This window comes from Macrotis lagotis, chromosome 2, assembly GCF_037893015.1.
Source record: "Macrotis lagotis isolate mMagLag1 chromosome 2, bilby.v1.9.chrom.fasta, whole genome shotgun sequence".
Lineage (NCBI taxonomy): Eukaryota > Metazoa > Chordata > Mammalia > Peramelemorphia > Peramelidae > Macrotis > Macrotis lagotis.
Window position 1 is genome coordinate 313,271,631 of NC_133659.1, and position 21,587 is coordinate 313,293,217.

General features: G+C 35.5%; 1 protein-coding gene and 1 long non-coding RNA gene across 3 annotated transcripts in view; one reads left to right on the top strand and one right to left on the bottom strand.

The window, feature by feature from the left end:
- VEZT (vezatin, adherens junctions transmembrane protein) overlaps positions 1-8,300 on the top strand; it is a 59,374-nt gene extending 51,074 nt beyond the window's left edge. For both annotated transcript variants that reach the window (XM_074226606.1, XM_074226607.1), the window contains exon 11: positions 3,109-8,300. In XM_074226606.1, the coding sequence (XP_074082707.1) occupies positions 3,109-3,593 (485 nt within the window). In that variant the 3' untranslated portion in view covers positions 3,594-8,300. The remainder of the gene's footprint in view (positions 1-3,108) is intronic.
- A 7,124-nt stretch (positions 8,301-15,424) lies between these two features.
- The window catches only part of LOC141515216 (uncharacterized), a 64,189-nt gene continuing 58,026 nt past the window's right edge, over positions 15,425-21,587 (bottom strand). Inside the window, exon 5 of the long non-coding RNA XR_012476252.1 lies at positions 15,425-17,156. This is a non-coding gene — a long non-coding RNA (uncharacterized LOC141515216). The remainder of the gene's footprint in view (positions 17,157-21,587) is intronic.

Here is a 21,587-nt window from a genome sequence, read left to right on the forward strand (position 1 = left end):
CCGTTTCCTTGTGGAATGCTCCAGAAATGGAGCCTTTAGGGTGGCCTTCTAAGAGAACTAGAAACTTAGGGATCACAATTGGAAGTCTTGAGCGGGGCGGGCTCTCTTCTTCCCTGGCCATTCAGAGAGAAGACCTGAGCAGAAAGTACCATAGCTTAACCCTTTATGGTAACTTTGTCAAAAGTGTGGGAGAGCTCTTGGGGAGGGGGAAGGCTGGAAAGAGGGGAAGGTCATAATTTGGGAGACTTTATTCAACTTGATTCTTAGGTAATGGGAAACCATTGACCATTTTTGAGCCTGACCAGAGCTATGATTACTCTGGCTGTGACATGTGATTCTAATCAGAATAGGGAGACCCCGCAGGGAATGAGATTAATGAGCCCAGAGGAGTAATTCAGGAGCACAGTGAGGAGGCTTGAAGAAGGGGGTGACTTTGGGACCTGTGAGGCAGGAATAGATCCAGAGAAGACATTGATGGGGAATTTAAGGAATCTGAGACACCTCATCACTTAATTCAGTGGATATTGTTTGAGGATGGGCTGTGTATGAAACACTTCACTGAGTTTGAGATGGCTACAAAGATGACCAAAAATGTGCAGTCCTATAAACTTCAGAGATTCAAGTCTTTGAATTTGGATACCAATAGCAAAAAAGGAATTCCTCCTTTTAGGAGGGGAAAACAAGTTTGGAGAAATGTGATGCAATTCAGTCTCAGGTAAGTTGAGACTGAAGTACTATTAGTGGACCACTGAGGTAGAGCTGACTAGCAAACCATTGCAAGGGTAGTGAGGTTCAGGCTGGAGTACCAATTGGGGCATCATCTGTATTGAATTGAGTTCAAGCCTTAGGAATGGATGAGAAAGTTTAGAGGGAGAAGATGAGAGGGCTGAGTTTTGAACCCATAAAAGCATCTACAGTAAGGGTAAGGTAGAGGGAGGGGGAAGAAGGCTTGCAGGAGAAAATAAGCTTCCAGAAAGATTTATCATCCCAGAGAGAAGGAGAATGCCAAAAAGAAAGCTGGGCAGCAGTGAGTGCAAAATATGATAAAGAAGAATGAAATCTGAGAAAAGCTATTGTTTTCAAACTTTTTGGTCTTGGGTTCTCTTTTTACTCTTAAAAGATTTAAGGATGTCCCAAAGAACTTTTATTTATGTGAATTACATCTATTAATATTGACTACATCCAAAATTTAAATGGCTTAGTATTAAAAGTAATACATTTTAAAAATTAAGCTTAGTATAAAAGTCAGTAAACAGTCTTGATTTTGCAGAAGTCTCATAGTGTCTTGGAGCCGTCTGGGGATCAGCAAACCACACTCTGAGGACCACCGTGTTAGTCTATAAGATAGTGATTGGTGACTTTCAAAAGACCATATAGATCAAGAGAGATGGAAGACAGAAGCCAGGTTGAAGAAGTGAAAGACAGAAATAATTCTGTGCTTGCTGTTTATACTTTTTTAAAGAGATTTGATTGGTGAGAACAGGAATTTAGGGGAGTGCCTGTCAGACATAGCAGTAGAAGTCTTTTGGGAAAAAAAATTTGAAATATTTAGTAAATAAAAAGGTAGACGTTAAGGATAGAGAAGTGATTGGTGAAGTGAGGTCCTAGAAAGCACTAGAAAGGATCACAGCTCATGTGGGAAGGTAGCCTAGGCATGGAGGAAGGATAAAGGGAGTGATTCTGAGATAGAGGATGATATTGTCAGGTGTTTTTCATCTTCACCATAATTTAGATGGCAAGGGCATCTGAAGACAAACTGGGGTTTGTCCATATCCCCACAACTTCTTCACCCCTCCCACTCTCATGATGAAAAAAAAAATCACTTTTAACAGTTCAATAACCTAACAAATGGGTACAGTATTGAAATCACTAATTCAGGTGCACCATGAAAACTTTTGTGAAGACTAAAGATAGCTTAATATATCACCTCACATCAGCTTTTTTGGCCATTTTGGAACTCTTTAGTTTTTATATCTTGCTGCCATAATAGGAAAAGACATAACAATAAAATTATCATTTTAAGCATGTGCTATTGATGTTTATTTGCATTTGAAAGTGTAATATTATTTTGTTTAGCATATGGAAACAAATAGTAATGAAAATAGAAAAAAAACAAACAGACCTTCTAGTACCATAAATTGCTTTCCCATGAAAACTTTCTGCGCATCTTCCAGAGTTATTTTCATCTCTGCTTACAGGGGTAAAGTCCGAATGGAATTAGAAAGGGAAATTCCACCCGGGAGCCTGCTGTTGCCATTTTTGTCTATGTTGTTGCTGCTACTCTAGTGAAACGACCACAGCTTAGGGATGTTTTTTTGGAAATGGACACTTGCTTTGCAAAAAAAAAAAAAAAAAAAGTTAATAGACTCCAGTTCTTCAAGAAGCACATTGTTTTTGTCTTCAGCCATGCTTCATTAGATCGTATTGTACTAACCCCCTCCTGCTGGGAGGAGAGACTGCCTGGCAAGCTCCCTGTTGCTGGCAATGGGACCCACTACCTACTAACATCGAGAGGGGCTAAATAAAACTACATTTCCCTTGCAAGGACAACTTCTTCTGCCGTATGGATATCCATCATATCTATGCATTGTGCTTTGTGGCTGATCTTGAATGCAGATTTTATTTCATTAATTTTTATGTTTTTCATTGGTTTAAAATAAGCAGAGTAGGATTTAGTGCTATGCATAGACATGCTTTGTTTTCATCAGGGATTTATTAGGTCACATACTGGCTTATTTGCATCTTTACCATGCTGTGTTTCAATATTCAAAATATATTTATTTGAGAGATTAGTGTTTTTTAAACAAAGAGAATGTAGTTTCAGATATTTTCAGATTTGAGCAGCATCCTATCTCTAATCTCTCTAAAATCTAAGTCATCTGTTTGATTCATTTCTTTCTCTATACCTTATACATTGCTTATAAAGGTTTCTGGCTTTATAATTTTTATCATTTTACCAAATATTCCTAATTTTGCTTAACTTAGATTTTTTTTTGTTGTTTAAAAGAAGTTTATTAAAATTCAGATTCAAATCTTGTATTTAGTATACCCAATCCCTCAATCATAAAGAGATTGCCTTAGTTTTTTTTTCTTTTTTTTTCTTTTAAGCTGTGATGAAACCCTTGTCTCCTGTAGAACCACTGGAACCCATAAATAATTCAGAATCATCTGTGAATTCAAATAAGGAAAAGAATGGTCATAAAAATGAAAGTGATCATGAAGAGAGAAATAGTGAACTAAATCCTATCCCAAAAGTCAATGAAATAAGTAGGACTGAGTATTTCTATGGTAATTCTTTGGACAGTCAAAATAAAGACTATGCTGTAAAGGAAGGCTTCTTGGCAGAGGCTGAAGAGAGAACATGTTACCAATGTGAGAGCAAAGACGGGTCTGAGCACCCCACCCAGGTTGGTGTGGAGACTCCCCAGTCAGCACTCAGTGACTCCATCCGGGAGAGGTTGACCCGCCTCCATTTGGCTCCAGATTTCAGCATTGCTTCAGGTCTTGCTGCACAAGTGGCTGCAAGATCTCTCACGTTTGCCAACATTGAAGAACAGACTTTTGAAGGTAGTGAAACAGAGGAGGAAGATTGAAGAAGAATAGCAAGTGAGACAAGAGAATGAAAACCAGATATAAGAGAACAAGAACAAAGAAGCAAATGTAGAAAATAAAGTCATAGAATTCCCGGCATTTATGAAGCATTGTCTTAGCTTCTTAACTAGATAACGAAGTTCAAAGTGTTCCATTAAAAGGGATGATGAATGTAAGGGGTTTACTTTAATAGGTTTCACAGAGAAAATCATGGTTGGAAAAATTTATCTAAAGTATTCACTCTTAAATGGCGCACTGAGAGAGCATTTCCATTTTCTTACATATGTGGGAACATGCAAGGTCTCCCTAGAGAAAACTGCTATTTTATTATTATGACACTGGTTGATTACTATGGAAATGATTTCAAGATTATGTCAGTTTATCACTTTTAATATGAAATGTGTATTTCCCATTTCTGGCCTGAATTTGCTGTTGAAAGAGGTAATTGAAATCAAACTGAAAGAACATGGGTATTTGTTATGATGCCTTCTTTACCACTTTACTACTACCTTTGCCCTTAGTAACTGTAGTATATGTGTGTGTTCATGGCAAGTCATCTGTAATTTCGTTAGTTCATTACAATCCTAAAATAAGAGTACAGATTTAAATAAAAATATACGGCTATCCATATAATTTGTGCGTCCTAGGATTTGGGATTGGAAAGTAATTCTGAGATAACTGAATGCCACTTTTGTGGTTTCCCATGTTTCTTTATACATTTGTATATTGATTAGCAAATTTCCAGGTGAGTTAATGACCATTTGTGGGATTTTTAAAAACCTTTTGATTTTTCTCTTGGTATCTGTCATTTCTTTAATTTGCTTTCTATTCGCTATCAAAAGAATAACACAATCCAGTTTGCTTCTTCCCCAGGTTAATAGATAATACACAAATGTTTTATAGTATAGTGTGGATTATTTTAAGATTTCATAAAATCACAGATTCAGATTATGGTGTCTGAACTATTTGAGTGAAGAAATTTTCTATGCCAAGGTGATTGTTTTCAAAAATTGGTTTGCTGTTCTGCATGGATGGTTAAGATCTTTTATACTTTTAGGAAGGGTAAATTGTTTATTTTGGACAAATTTCTGGGACCTATCAGGAAATTAATGTGAGTATGTATCTGGGGGCCTGCTGTATTTTCTTAAAAGTATCTGAAGAAAATTAAGAGAAAAATGCCCTCCTATGTATTGTGTCATCATATGTTCTTTAATAATTTGCTTTTCTCTCTTAATTTTCAGTGTTTGTCATTCTCTTCTTAGCACCTTTTATTTCCTTGTGGTACCGTGATATTAAAAAAGCATAACATATGGAAAAGCAACCTTTAATATTACATCCCTATTTCCTTTGATGTTTGTTTAGACATGGTTTATTTTCAGTCTGGAGTATACTCAGAAAATTTAATCAAGAGTTTCAAACTTTCCTTCTTGGTCTTTTTCAGCCTTAAAAATTTTCATGTGAAAATGTTATTTGTTGCAACCATGATAATGGAATCTTGGAAGGTTATTTGATTTTAATTTTTTTAATTCTTCTGCACAGTTTCCCAGATTGACTATTTCATCTTTCAAAACAATTTCAATTATATATGCATGTCGTTGTCTCTGATGATTCTTGATTATTTTTCTCCCAAGATTTAATATTAATACTGTTTCATTTTTACCATACATTTCCTACATAGACCATGTAAAGAACAGCAACAGAAGTATATTGACTAGTTCTCTGTATTCATTTGCATTGTTATTTGGTTCCCAGCTGGATCATTAGCCTCTATAGGTGCTAAAGGGATTGGACAGGGATATTATTCCTCGTCTCTGATCCAATTGGTCTAGGTTGGGGGAGAGAGAGAGACAGGAGAAAACTTATACTTATCCCCATCCTGGTTTGACAAGGTGACTCTTTTGCTCCTGAAGATATCCCCAATAGTCTTTGTAGACATAGCATTTCTTCAGTGTCCCTAAAACTAAAAATAAATCTTGACCACAAGATGTATCTGTACCCAACAGTAAAGGAAATAAACAAATATTTAGATGATATGACTCCAAGAGAATCAGTAGCATCTTTGTCTCAATATGAATGATTCTTTTGATAAATGGAATTTTTCTCTAAATGTACATATCCTAATTATTTGCAGACCTTTTTATCAGTCATTAACTACTATGTCCATCAGGATGGTGGTACCTTTTCTTTCAGGCTTATATAAATCCCTTAAGACCAAAGGTTCATAGATTTACAAAAGGAAAGACTTCTTCAAGCTCATTTAGATCAACCCTTTCAGTTTGTGTAGAGGAAACTGGTGCCCACAGCATATATGTAATTTGCCCAAGGTCACACATAAAGTAAGGGGCAGAGCCACATTTGGAACTCCTTCTGTTCCATCATATGATCCATGGTTGTTGTCAAAAAACATAATTTATCCTTTTCCTTTAATTTTTGTGATTCTTATTGGAGAAATTATTTAGATAACTTGCTCTGCTAAATTTCTAAAACATTCTTGCCCACCAAATTTTTATTAACTTTTCCACAATTAAAGAATTATCATAGGGGCAACTAGGTGACATAGAGGATAGAGCATCAGTTCTGGAGTCAGGAGGACCTGAGTTCAAATGTGACCTCAGACACGTGATCCTTACTGATTGTGTGACCTTGAGCAAGTCACTTAACTGTTGCCTTTTCAAAAAAAATGAGAGTAAAAAGTCACTATAAAGCATGAATCTGGAGTCAATGAGAGGTCTGTGGATTACTCATTCAGTTTTTATTAAAATTTCTACATTTCCACAGCTAGATATTTTAGTCCTAAATTTATGATCTTGTGTTGTTTGACTAGTCACTTAATTTCTTAATAAAAATAATAGACTGAGAAGTCAGTAAATCTAAGCGTTAAGGATTATATCTCTTACTGTTTGTATCTGAATTAAGCATTGGACCTAAGTCCGATCTTTTCAGTTATAGGAGACCTAAAAACTTACTAATGACTCTTTCGAGCACTTAACAATTACAGATTTGACATTTTAATACCATAAAAAGAATATTTCTTGATGTCTCTTTTTTTTCCAACATTAAGACAAATTCTTCTTGGTTAAACTCCTATTCTTCAACTTCAACTTTGATAGAATGTGGTTAAAGGAAACAGAACTTTTAAGACTGTGACTGGTCATCTAGTGTATAGATGTTACCAGAATAAACTAAAAGACCTGATGATCAGAAATACACACAAGTGTGTGTGTGTGTGTATGTGGAGAGAGGCCCCCAAAATAAAGGGTCATGATTTCTTTGTATTTAAAGCAACTCGAGGTAAATTCATCATCTCCTAATGAAAAGGGAGAGAATTACATGAACTAGTACAGAAATAAAACTTCTGAATCCAATTTCAGGCTACCTTTGTTGAAATAATTAAAACTTAAAAATTATAAAGTCATTATTACTGCAACTACAAAAACAAATAAGATGCATTCATTTGACCTGCAGTCACCTTCTTTTGGAATAAATAGGGGATCGAATGCCACAGATGACAACCAAGAAATAGAGAAAATTAGTTTGTTTTTCCTTAGAATTGGCTTGTCAGTCAGTAATGGCCCACAAAAAAATTTCATCTTCTCTGGAACCAGAAGACAGATAACTGACCCTGTTGGGATTGTGTATTATTTAGTTTTGAGTCCTACTGAAGAATGACCTTTTAATACATAGATTTGGCCTTCCTTCTGGGGCAGCCATGGCATAGATAATAGAGGCAGTGGAAATTCCTTCCATCAATATATCTGTGTATTTTAAAAACTCATCTAAATACGTTTATTTCATTCTTCTGAAGGACTTATGATAAAGAATACTATCCATCCCAAAGTCAGAGCTGGTGATGTCTAAATACAGATTGAAGCATACTTATTTTATTTTTCTTGGGGTTTCTCTTTCTTTGGAGGGGGGAGTTATGTTTACTTTTACAACATGTCTATTGTGAAATTTAAAAGAAAATTAGTGTAAGAAATGTAAACTGATAGAGTAGTTTAAGCCCAAGGTAATTGTCCCTTAGGGGAAAATGACCTGTGGTATTTGCTGCATTTGCTGCAAGGTAGCAAAGTGGCATTTTACAGAAAGACAGTTCAAACTTTCTACATCTTGCCTTAGAAATATGGTCCTCTTTCCTGAATAGAACTGAATAAGGTTTCCAAGTGAAAGAGAGAGTCACACCAAACTATCTTGTGAATCACTCCTTGTACATAGAGAATACCCATTTGGCTCTTATCAAAAAACACATGAAACATATAGTGTTATATTTAATGTATACTTTTGAAAACTAGATATAACAGAAGTTCAGCTTCATAGACAATATTCTCTTTCTGTTCTTTGTACATTGAAATAGTCAAGTTTGCCAAGTGCTTCATAAAAAAAGAAATTTAAGCTAATACATTTCCTTAATGAGGCAGACCCACACACTTCTCATTGTAGAAGTCATTCTAGCTCTACTTAGTCCCCACAGATAGACCTGGAAAAATAAAAACAAGCATTATATGTCTAAAAGTAACCCTAAGTAATGAATTTTAGGCAGTCAGATATTCTAAATAGCTGAGATTTTGCCTTTTATCACAGATTTTTTTTAACATTTTAGATAAAAAAATTTCTAAACTATGTTCCATACTTCCCTACCTTCTCAAACTATAGTACTGGATATTGTGTAGTGCTTTAAAGTTTAAAGAGCACTTGTATAGATTACCTCATTTAAACTTCACAATTCTGAAGTAGGTGCTATAGCTGGTTATTAACCCCATTTGAGACATGAGGAAACTGAAGTCAAGAGAGGGTGAATGACCATCCCAGCCAGGGTCACATATCTAGAATTAGAAGCATTATTTGAACACAAGTTCCTAACTCAAGTCTAAACTCAACAGCCCACATTGCCTCTTTGATTATATATCTAATTGAGATATACATACATACAATAATTGATTGTACTATTTGCCTTGGAGTCCATTAAAGTGGACAAGATTGTTTGCTGACCCCATATTAATTAAATAACCACTCTGCTGAGTTTTATTTAAATTCTCTGTTAATTTCTTTTCTGATGAATGTCAGTATTCTAGTCTAGAATCATCCTTTTCTCCCTTCAGTTTTAATCCTGCTTATATGGTGAAAACCAAGATCAATGGAATTGGGTTTAAAGTTAAAAAAAAATCAATCAGATAAGACCCCTGTTCTGGAATTAAAATTCACAAATGAATTTTTGTGACATTGATTGTATCTGTTCAGGTTGTTGGACAATTGAGTTTCTACATAAATGAAATCATACTGTACAGAAAACTGCATTGCATTTCCTTACAGTATGTTTTGATTTCTGTCGGGAGGATCTCTTTGCTGTGATTAAAGCTAGATCATTCAAATCTGCTGGCTGGAAGTTGAAAATTTTATCCACAGCATTTTAAAACTTCTCTGAATCAAACATTAGATTCTTCAGAGAGGATGTTTGGACATCCCATTTTTTGTTTTTCTCTAGAAAACTGAGATGTATCTGGGCCTTTAAAACAAGGGATAGGGAGCTTTGGGTGGAGGATTCTTTAACCAGGGTTCTATGAACTTTTTTTATATTGATAATTGTATTTTATTCTAATCAATTTCCTTTGCAGTCCTATTTATTATATCTATATGTGTTTGCAACAATACTCTAAGAAGGGAATATATTATATATATATATATATATATATATATATATATATATATATATATATGCTATTCGCACCTGCCAAAAGGGTCCATGTCACAAAAAAAAAGTTTAAGAAACGCTTCTTTGAACACATACTGGAAACTATAAGCTTAAACAAGGTAGTTTGCTTCTCGTTGCTTCAGGCAACTGTCTTATATGTATCATGAATACCTTTGGCAGACTAGTGAAACCTATGGATCCTAAGGCACAAAAAATAAAATTCATAGTGATGTCATATCCGACTCTTTGTGTCAGTGGACCATACTGTTTGTGGCATTTTCTTAGCAAAGATACTGGAGTAGTTTACCATATCCTTCTCCAGTGGATTTAGACAGACTAGTTACGTGATTTGCCTAGGGTCACACACTAATGTCCGAGGCTCAATTTGAACTCAGGTCTTCTTGATTTAAGCCCCATCCACTGAGCCCTCACTTCCTCTAATTTAATTTAGAGGTTAATGAAAACAAAGATGTAATTTTTCCCCTCATTCACATTCACAAACCCCTTGAAATTATCCACAAACCTCTGAACTCTAGGTTCTGATATTGTAAGTTTTAGAGAAGACACTGAACTGCATTAGTAGAGGGAATTTACCTAGGAGTTCCCCTACAATGAAATTACAACTTCAGTCCCTATCCCATAGATAATAATGAAATTTTTATAAAGGTAGTTATCAAGTTAAAATTACATTTATAAAAGCTCAATAAATAGTTCATTTTAAACCTGATGATAGGGGCAGCTAGGTGGCGCAGTGGTTAGAGCACCAGCCCTGGAGTCAGGAGTACCCAAGTTCAAATTTGGCCTCAGACACTTAATAATTACCTAGCTGTGTGGCCTTGGGCAAGCCACTTAACCCCATTGCCTTGCAAAAAACAAAAAAAAAAAAAAAAAAACCTGATGATATTGTCATTTTATTTTTTTTTCTACATTCTATTTAAACCATTTTATTTCATTCAGATTAAATCTGTCACATTTTTGAGGACAGTATTTTCTGAGAAAAATGAACATTTGGCAAATTTGTTTTATATTTGTATAAATGTTAGTTTAAATTTTAAATATAAACTCATCCCTGGAATGCACTTGAGTTCTGTAAATGCATCTGTGTCTCAGTAACTATTTGCTAAATCAGCTTTCCACCCCAATCCCACCCCCACATTTTGTGGCTTTAAAGATCCTGCAGAAGTCACCTGGTGTCTGTCTCATTACTCAGAGACATGCCTAATAGAGAGAAGTCAATCAATCACCTGTGGGGCAACGATGGCATAGATAAGAATAGGAGCAGGAAGAAAATAGGGCATTTTAAATTCATCTAAACAGCTTAAAAAGGAAACCAAAATAAAACCCAGTGACTAAAGCATCTCCTCTCTTTGCTAATGATCCAACAGGAAAACCAAGCTTAGAGTTTGAGGCCTCAAAGTAATTGATCAGGGAAATGGCACAGGGTCTGGCTCTGCTTCTGCCCTCGTGTCTGGGGAAAAGTTGCCTGGGTCAGTGCAGTTGTGGCCATAATGGGTGGAAAAATAAGCATTACTGCCCAGCCTGGAAAATCCTGCCTGAGAGAATGATAGATGAGGGACAGGGAGAAAAGACTTCCAGGATCCACCCGCAACCTTTATAAGAATTGGAAGTTAATTGCAGAAAAGGGAAATTTAAGATCCCGAAATATAATTAACTGAAATGACTAGTTCCCACTACATTTTTGTAATAGTGATGTAATTTTCATGTGTTAGCCAGTGAGCAAGAGAGTGTATCTAATCCACACATAACAAAACTCATGTCTTAAATGATTACTTTAATATACGTGGCACAGTATTTGTCGAATAGTTGATTAGCCTAACCAAAATCATGTCCATTTTTAAAAATGAAATTGTCTAATTCAGTTGTGATTCTGGTTTGGGGGATTGTTGTTTTTGTTTTTCCAAGTGTATTGATTTGCTCATCTTCAACACAGAGCATAGTCTGAAAATATCTAATTTCCTTCCCACTTGAACTCTAGAGAATGAGTATTGATGGAGGTAAGGAAATACTTGTCATCATGGTGTCCTTGACCTTTGTAGTTTATTTTATTCTAATTAGCCTGTGTTTGTGTGTAAATTACTTAAACTACTAAATGACACAATAATTTTTATATTCTCTGCAGAAAATTCTTAAAAGAATTCAGCTCATTTTAAAATAACCAAATTCCTATTCTCATCCTTGTAGGGCAAGCTGAGTGGTCTATTGAACTGGTCGCTAGTACTAGGTCAAGTGTGAGAGTGGGGTCTACTCTAAAAATGTCATTTTTCATCCTCTAAAGCAAGGGCAGGGAATCTCCAGCATGTTTTGGTGCTACCGTTGCAACCACAAGCGGGACATGAAATTTAGTAAATCTAGGGGTGAATTTAATAGAAAAATGATCTTATAAATATCCAGGTGGTCCTTGGATCTTTATATCCAAACCCTAGAGGCTCATCTTAAGGATTCTGACAGCATAATGGGGTGTTTCAAATATGATCCAGGAATATAGACTAAAGTAGGTTCCTGGACCCATCTTTAGAACCAATTTAAATTCCATCTGAATATTGGAACCAGTCCTCAGAACTGAAGATGAATTTTAGACTAGTTTAATCACCTAGGTTCACCAGGATTCCAAGCTGTATCCATAAATCTCTTGGCCAGAACTAATTCATTTTCTTGGATGATGGGAATAGGTATGATGGGAAATGACAGTGTATGCCCCCTGCAGCCAATTCATAACATTCACCTCTCTGAATTGGCTTTTGAGTAGATGTATTCTTATGATGGTTAGTATCAAATTTTGAGGACTGAGGCAGTTTATAATACTAATATTTATATATTGTGCTTTAAAATTTTTTAAACACTTAATAAATATCTCATCCAACCACCTTAGGAGGTAGGTTTTATAGATGAAGAAAGATGAGGCTTATCTAGAATACTATAGGTAGTAAGTCTCAGAGGCTAGATTTGAACTCAGATGTTCCTGGCTTCCAGGTCCAGTACTCTATCTGTGTGTTGTGCCTCAAGTCAGAATAATTAATGAACTTCAAAGATTCAGTACTTTCTGTCCAACAGTATCTTCGCTCAATCTTAAAGCATAAAACTTGGATGCTGTTTCTGAATTTTATTTAGTCTTTCCCACATTGCAAATGCTAATTTATTTTAAGCCTCTTGGATCTGCAGAATTTTTAATACCTTCTTTAATCCATAATTGAGTTGACCTTGTTGCCTTAAGTCTACTTGTAGCATTTTATCTTTGTCCATATTTATGAAATATTACTTTAGAATCTACCATGATTGGTGAAGGCAGATTTCTTCATCAAGGTATCCCAGGTTGACAGGATTTAAAAGTGAGTCTCAGAACTAAATGGCCATTGACCTCACATTTTAGTTTAACATTTTGTAAAATAAAGTTAAACACCTACTTCTGTTTTCTTCCTTTACTTTTCCAGGTTTTTAATCATAGTTATTATTCAGTTTTAATCATAGTTATTAAACATAAATTTATTGTTACCAATTAATTAATTATGTGATCACGCCTCAATTCTTTCTTGGTGATACAGTCCCATAGTCCTACATGTGTTTATTAATTGGTATGAGTCAAAAAGCACTACCCAATAAAGAATTAGAATCCCACAAAACTGTTTGATAGTGATTTCCTCTCAATGTGGATAGTTACACTATGTTATGTTGATTGAAGCAAGATTAATCAGAGCATATGAAATGAAAGATACACCCTAACCCTAAAAATTACCAAAGTTCATGAACTATATCAAATAATTCATTAGTTTGAGCTAATGTTGAATGATTTGATCCCCTCAGATTGATCCTGAATAGTTAATAGCCAATCACTTCTCTGTTTTCAGTAGCAATGAGCTTATTGCTTACTAAGCTCTCCTGGTTTTTTTATCTTTCATCAATTGTCTGAATTATTTTTTCCTTATTATTTTTCTTCAGTACTTAAGGGTCAAAACTTAAAACATCCTGACTTCACGGATATGAAAGAGCTCCACCTATGTCGATGTTGTCTTCATAGATGGTTGCTGTGAGTGAAAAATTTCCACCACCTGGAAACCACCCATCTGATAAATAAATATGCCTGATTATATATAAAAGCTGAGGTTTTATCATCATATGCAAATTTATAAGATAATAATATAGACTGCTTTACCAGTGCCCATTAACAATTCAGTGTGAAAGAAAAGTCATTTGAATGATGTTTATTAATATCCTCTGAATTATTTTGCCTAGATAACCACTTTATTTTTTTTAATCTCTGATGATTCATGAAGTTTTCCTATTTCACTTGGAATTAAATGTATGGATAGTGTTGAGGAATTCCCCACAGTGTTGGCCTGATCAACATTGTTTTATAATGATTATTAATATATAATTTCCATTAATTTAATGAAACCCCACAAAAGTCATGAAAACCTTCCACAAAGCCTTTCATCACCTCCCATTTATTACTTTCAAGATTTTAAATTTTTTGTTGTTGCTTTTAACAGACATCTAATATGCACATTTTCATGTTATGAAGAAAAGAAAAAGACTACAAAAATCTCAAAACAAATTTTTGAGTATATTAATAAATTCAACATGATTGTTCCACCCTCTGAACTTCCTTCTGTTCTTTCCTGTACAATTTTAAAGAATTTTAGTGATATTTTGGGGGGGGGTAATCATTATCACTTCCCTACTCAGAAAAGTCCTTCACTGTAATGTAACAAATAACCTTAATAATTCAAAAGAAGTCTACACATTGGTCATATCTGAAATTGTCACTCTCATTCTGTACCTCTACATTCTACCATTTTTCAGTCAAGATATGGAAAGCTTAATTCATTGGTCTTCTGGAATTGATGCATTAAGGGGAGTTATGTTCTTTAAGATGTAGTCATTGTACCAGTTCTCTGGATTTTCTGTTCACTTCCCTCTGTTTCACTTCGTAGAAGGTCTTCCCAATTTTCCTCTGAATTTGTCCCTTTTTTTTTCATTTTTACAGCACAATAATATTCCATTGCATTCATATACCATAACTTATTCCAAAATTGCCCAATGAATAGGCACCCCTTTTTTTTCTTTTGGTTTTTGTAAGGCAATGGGGTTAAGTGACTAGCCCAAGGTCACACAGCTAGGACATTATTAAATGTCTGAGGCAGGATTTGAGCTCAGGTCCTGACTCCAGGGCTGGTTCTCTATCCACCTTGCCACCTAGCTGCCCATGTGTTGTGATAAAAGTGCTGCTATGAATAATTTTGGGCATAAGGCCTTTCACTCTTTTACCTCTTTGAATTATAGGCCTATTAGTGGTACTATTGGATCAAAGCATATGTTCACTTTAGTAATTAACTTATTTAGTTCTTCATGGAATGTTAGTTCCATATTGCTTTCCTGAATGTCTATGCCATTCACAGCTCCACCAACAGTGCATTAGTAGTGTGCCTCGAGTCTTTTTGATAACCCCTCCAACATTTATCATTTTCTTTTTTGAAATCAACCTTGTCAGTGTGAGGTGGGACCTCGAGTTGTTTCCTATAAATGATTTGGAGTATTTTTTTTTTCATAAACCTATTTATAACTTATTTTTCTTTTGCAAACTGCCTGCTTGTGTTCTTTGATGATTTTTCTGTTGGGGAATAGTCCTTGTTCTTATATATTGGAATCGGTTCCTAAATATCTTGGATATCATAGGAATAATAATAGCTAGTATTTACATATTGTTTTAAAGTTTGCAAAGTGTTTTACAAATATCATCTGGCTTGATCCTCATAACAGTCTTGGTAGGTAGGTGCTATTATCTATATTTTTACAAATGAGGTTAAGTGATTTGTCCAAGTTCACACAGCTAGCAAGTATCTGAGGTAGGATTTGAATTCAGAGCTTGATTCTAGTTCCAGTATTCTATCCATTTTCCTACGTAGCTATCCCAGATAAAGACAGGACACCTTTATCAGAGAAACTTGCTGCAAAGAGAAGTCCCCAATTATCTTCATCATTTATAACATTGTTCCTATGGAACTAACTACCTACCTTGGAGGTCATTTTGCCTAACATATTTTCTGCAGAACTAAGAGATGGCAACCAAGACACAAATCTATTCATTTATTTCTATAATTCAAAAAAAAGGCAAAAACCAAATGCTGGTCCAGCTTTATAGCTTTGTTTATTTCATTTTACTTCTAAATATCAGAGTATCTGAATACAATTTCAAATGCTTTTGATATTAGCTCACAGATCCATACACATTTAAGTAATGAAGAACTTAATTTGTTTGCTTAACCTAAGTGAGTGAAATTATATTGTGTTTATGTATAATGTAACCTAACCTAGTTCCTGTTGTAGCCTCTGCTTGTCTTCTCTTGTGTCTTTTGGCACTATTAATTATGAACATGGTGATGGCGCATGCCTGTAATCCCTTATACTAGAAGAAGCTGAGGCTGGTGATTTCTTGAGTGTGAGAGTTCTAAAGTTGGGCTACCGTTAATCAACTGTCTATACTAAGGCTGGAACCAATATGATTGGCCCCTGGAAATGGAAGGCTTACTCCGTGGCTACAAAGAAGAGTTGTGAACTTGCCCAGGATCGAAATATGGAGTACGATACATCTTTCATACTGCTCAGAATCGGAGATCATCAGGTCTCTGAGTGACCACTGCCCATCCATCCTGGCAAGATAGGAAGATCCAATTTCAAAATTTAAAAAGGAAAAAAGAATATATGGAAATATGCGGTGGCTTAGAGAGTTTAAGCTTGTTTACATAGTAAGTCCTTGAAGTTTTTGCTTCAGTGACTAATTTGGGTGCTGAACTGTTTGAATGTTCTTTATAAATATTATTTGAGAATGTTCTTTCAGAGGTTATTTATACCTTTTTGATCACTAAATGTTTTATATGTAAGAACTATACCATTCCTATCCTCATTGAAAATGTGTATCTTTGAAAATTTGAAATTTTCTTTTAAAAAAGTGTTTTTAAAAATCATTTTCTGGATTTTATCTTAGGGGGAAGTTGAATATTATTTTATGAAAGGGATTTTTTTTCTTTAATTTAATAAGGTACAGTATTTGTGTTTCTAAGACTCTATGGTGTTCCTATATTTCTCATTTTGCATTAAAATATGTACTTCCTTATTCCTTTGTGGTCATTTTTTACTGTTTCCAACAAGAATTCATGGACCAGATGTAGAGATTTATACGAGCATTTAAAATGTTCTCTTTTTCTCTTCCCTTCTACCACCTTTTCCCTCCATACTCAAAAAGCACACTATTGTTTACTAGGCTTTGCTTTATGCATGTTTGTGTTTGTGTATGTTTTTCCATCCAATGACTCAGAAATGATTTATCCATAATGAAATAAAGTCAGTGACTTAGATTAAATTACTTATATTTTCACCCCTTTCTTTGACCTAACCAGCTCCTAGGAAGGCTCAAATTCGTTTATTTTTAGAACTACCATGATAGTGACCAGCAGTGAAATTTAAGAAGAATATTAACCTCCACTAGGAGAAGGTGGTTTTAATCCAAATCAGGGAGTGATGGAATCAGAGTACATCTCACCCTTTTATTCTTGAAAGAGGTTATAGAACTAAAACCGAATGCTAAAAACAAAGCTATCTTGTTTGTGGAAAATATAGGTTAGGTGTTGATTTATAAATTATTTGTTATTTAAATCAATATCAATCTACCGATTATAAGAAACCGGAGCATAAAAACAGGATGAGTGAAATCACCATATCTAACTCTGAAGTCATTAGGTAGATGATAACTCAATTGATAATCATGTCTGGTCTTCACAATGTGCTTCTGGAGGTCTTTAGCAGATGTGCTGTACCCATTTAACACATAGTTGGCAAACAACAGCTTTCCCTGGATGTACATCTGCAAAAGGCAATGAAGCAAATTAAAATTTATGCGTGTGTGTATAAAATTTAACAGTCCAGGAACAGAATTTTTGACTCATCATGTGAAGGGAAGATAAATCTGCCACAAAATCAGAGAAATTAGTAAACTGATAGGCTTTTTTCAGGGGATACTATTCCAACCAGAGGAATCAGGAGCTAGACAGAGACTTTTTAATGTTGTTTAATGGACTGGATTGAAGATAGGCAGGAAGTTGCAACAGAAAGGTCTCTGGCTCTAGAGTCAGGAGTTTTACCTTCTCTGAGTAACTTTTTTTTTTTGAGAATGAAAGTATTTTAATTACATGACACAAGGAATAGATTGATTACAATAACATCCAATACAGCAACTAATACATTAAAGACAATGGGTTAGTAATACTATAATCAAAGTAGAAGAAAAAGATAAAGATAACATCACCAATTCAGGGGAGCACCAACTCTGAACAGTCCGTGGCTGGGGGGATCCCGTGTTCTTTTCAGCCTTTTGAGTCCTGATTGGGAAAGAAAGAAAGAGAGAAAGAGAGAAAGAAAGAGAGAGAGAGAGAGAGAGAGAGAGAGAGAAAGAAAGAAAGAAAGAAAGAAAGAAAGAAAGAAAGAAAGAAAGAAAGAAAGAAAGAAAGAAAGAAAGAAAGAAAGAAAATCCCAGGCAGAATCAATTCTCCATGGGTGAGATTCCCACCAATGCTTGGAGCCTCAGAGTATTTATCAGTGGAGGACAAAGAAGGCTAGTTGCTAATTTAGTTGGGAGGGATTCCCTTAGTTGGGAGGGAGTTCCTTTAACAGTAATATGGGGAAAGCCTACAAGTCTACCAGTTTGAAGACTTCAAGGAAATGCCATAGGGGGCCGGAAGATTTTACTTTGAATAAAGTCAATGCTGTGAGAATAGCCAGTTCTCCCCAGTACTACCTGTGTATTCAAGGAGTGGCTGGCTCCTGGAATCTTTGGAATGTGGCCAAATCACCTATGGAGTGTCTGGGGTGGGGGGGGGGAGGTAAATTCATGAGGAAGGCACATCCTCATACAGGCTAGAGAGAACTTACTTATAAGAAAACTTCATTTTCTTCTTCATTTTCCCTTAAGGTCACGAGAAATGTATGAGGATGGGACTATAGGAGTAAACCTATTGTAAATTTGTTTCATTTTAATATACTTATAAAAATTACAAAGGCATAATAATAAAATCATTAACAACAATATAGGAATAGCTAAACTGTTAAAATATCTAGTAGCAGTTGCTGATTTAAACAGGAAATCTTACCAATGGTGATTAGTATCAGAAGTTACTAAATGAGAGGCCTCAACTAAATGTCCTGCAACTATGTGAGTCTGTATTCGATGTTCATTCAAAGCGTGCTGATTGGACTCTAACAGCTTCTTTAGGACATGAGATTGATTAAGAATAGCAATTAAAGGTTGTGAAGATAAAGAAGTATGGGGAAGAGGTAACAATTTGGTTACCCAAGTCAAATTTCTAACATCTGTATCAGGGGAAAAGTAAAAATCATCACCCTGCCAGTGTGAGAAAGAGATGTTAGTAAAGCATCCAGAAAAGGGAGGTTTCTGAGAGACAGAAGCTAAATCAGTATTATTATTAGAGGTTAAACAAATGTATTGAGAAGATACTTCATATAACATTGAAAAGTTAGAGGATAGACAGTTAAGTCACAAAGGTTAGAGGAGTGTGAGAGAAGGCAGGGCTCCAACCACCTAGTCATCATCCCACACACAATGCCTTTGTTAGTGAAAGTACAGTCCTGTAGAGTATGAGTTACATTGTCTTGATCTATATAGTTACTATTTATACATGGTAAAGCAAAATAATCATATAACACAAAAGGAATCACATGGAATTGACACATCATTTTCCATATATGAATTTGATAATATACTACAGTCCCACTACACCAAAGGGAGGTACACTGAGCTCGTTCAGGCTTGATCTGTTTCCAATAATTTGCCATATAGAGTAATGCTACATCCCAAATGTTGGTATCTCCTTCTTGTAATAACCTTTGAGCATTCTCTTTTTTGTATTTCTGAGTAACTTTTAATCCATTGCTTGACTTCTCTGAGTGTTTTCTCATTTGTAAAATAAGGTGGACTAGATGACCTCTTAGATCACTTCCACAACTAAATTTATAACTGAACTATTTTTGCAAAGGAGGAAATTCTCAGCAAAGTGTTTTGAATGTAATCAATTAACAGTAGTAGGACCCACCATATTGAATATGAGCACATCTTATATACCATGGAAAAGTGACTGGAGGAGAAGATGAATATGAAGTTAGGAAGAGTTCCAGGATATATCCAAAGAGAAACTAACTCAATCTCTCCTGGAGACTACATAATTTTAAAAACATTCAGGGATTCATTTTGTTAAAACTGGAAGGTTCCAAAAAACAGACAGGAATTCCCATGCAAAGAAAAGTGACCAAGACTTGAAAACTTTAAGAATAATTTATACATCACTAAAAAAAAAAGCTCAGAGTTCTGATTAACATAATAATAATCAGGGGTGGCTAAGTGGCACAGTGGACAGAGCACCAGCCCTGGAGTCAGGAGTACCTGGGTTCAAATCTAGCCTCAGACACTTCATAATTACCTAGCTGTGTGGCCTTGGGCAAGCCACTTAACTCCATTGCCTTGCAAAAACTAAAATAATAATAATAATAATTGTGAATCTGGGGCCTGGGTTGGCAAACTATAGCCTCTGGACCAAAGCCAACTCTCTTGGTTTTGTATAGCCCAAAAGTATGTTACAGGGGCCCTGGAGACAGGAGGACCTGAGTTCAAATATGGCCTCAGACACTTAATAATTACCTAGCTGTGTGACCTTGGGCAAGTCCCTTAACCCCATTGCCTTGCAAAAAAAAAAGTACATTACAAAGTTCACTAACATAAAGGTTATTTCTTTTTGCAATTTTCTCATTCCCTTGCCATAAGAAAGATTTACATGTGTTTTTATTTATATTTAAAAATATTGCAAGTAGTAAGCCACTCTTGACTAGAATATTTCACTGGGAGGGGGATAGAATAACAGAATGTGACACCTACTTGTACCTTTCTGAGCTCCTACAGAGCTAAAAATAGAGATGATTCTAATGGAGACTCCATGTCCAGCCCCAATCACTCAAACCCTAATAAGTCAACCTTCAGGGCAGACAAAGCCATATTTATTTAGACTAGCACATATTGTGTTGTATGACCTCAGTTCCTGCTGCTTTTTAAAAATAAATGCTCTCTGTTTCTTTTGAATGTTTTAGATGTCCCAAGAGAACTTGAGAAAATAGGATTAAGAATATCTTAGATCCAAATAAATGGCCAGAGAACATAAGGTTAATAATGGTGAGGGGTGGAGAATGGTACCGAAAAAACTTGAGGTTGACTATTTCTGTTTTTCAGTGATAAAGGGTCACAAAAGAGATCATTTCGAATAACACATTAAAATGTCTAACAAGTCCCAGCTTATGCTCCAGACTATTTCTCTAATAATAATAATTAATAATAATAATAATAATAATAATGGCTGACATTTGTATGTAGTAGAGTGCCTGAAGACTTGAAAAGACTTTACATGTTCTGTTTCTTTTCACATTCACAACAACCCTGAAAAGTAGGAGCTAATAATGATTATCCCTATTTTACAGGCAAGGAAACTGAGGCAGAGAGAGGCTAAATGACTTGCTTAGAGTCACACAGCTAGTGAGTGAGGATGGATTTGAACTTGGGTCTTCCTGACTCCCAAGTACAGCACTCTTTGTCTTGTTCTACCTAGCTGCTCCATCTCTCACAACTGGAAGTATCTGACCAACTTCATGAATGTTATCTCAGGATCCCTACTCCTCTACATTCTATTTTGGCAAGATTTTAACATTTAACACCTGCTGCATTTTCTTGAGAACAGAAAAAAATCTCAAAAGCTGCTTCTGTTATGGGTTGACCATGTTTGATATAGGAATGTGGAGACAGAGGATGTGAGTTCAAATCTCACTTCTTACACTACCTGTGATCTTGGGCAAGTCATGATGTCCATGGGTCTCAGTTTCCCCATTTGTAAAATTTGAGTTTGGGATAGATGGCCACTAGGACAATTATCAACCACAATCTTGCCTCTGACAATTTGTGACTTTGGGTGAGTCACTTCATTGGCCTTGAGATCCAATTTTCTCATCTCTAAAAATAAAGAGGGTTGGGGCAGCTAGGTGGTGCAGTGGATAGAGCACTGGCCCTGGAGTCAGGAGGACCTGAGTTCGGATCTTGATCTCAGACACATAGCAATTGCCTAGCTGTGTGGCCTTGGGCAAGCCACTTGGCCCCATTGCTTTGCAAAAAAAAAAAAAAAAAATTAAAAATTAAGAAAAAAAAAACAAAGAGGGTTGGGCTTCTGAGCTCTGAGGGCCCTTTCCA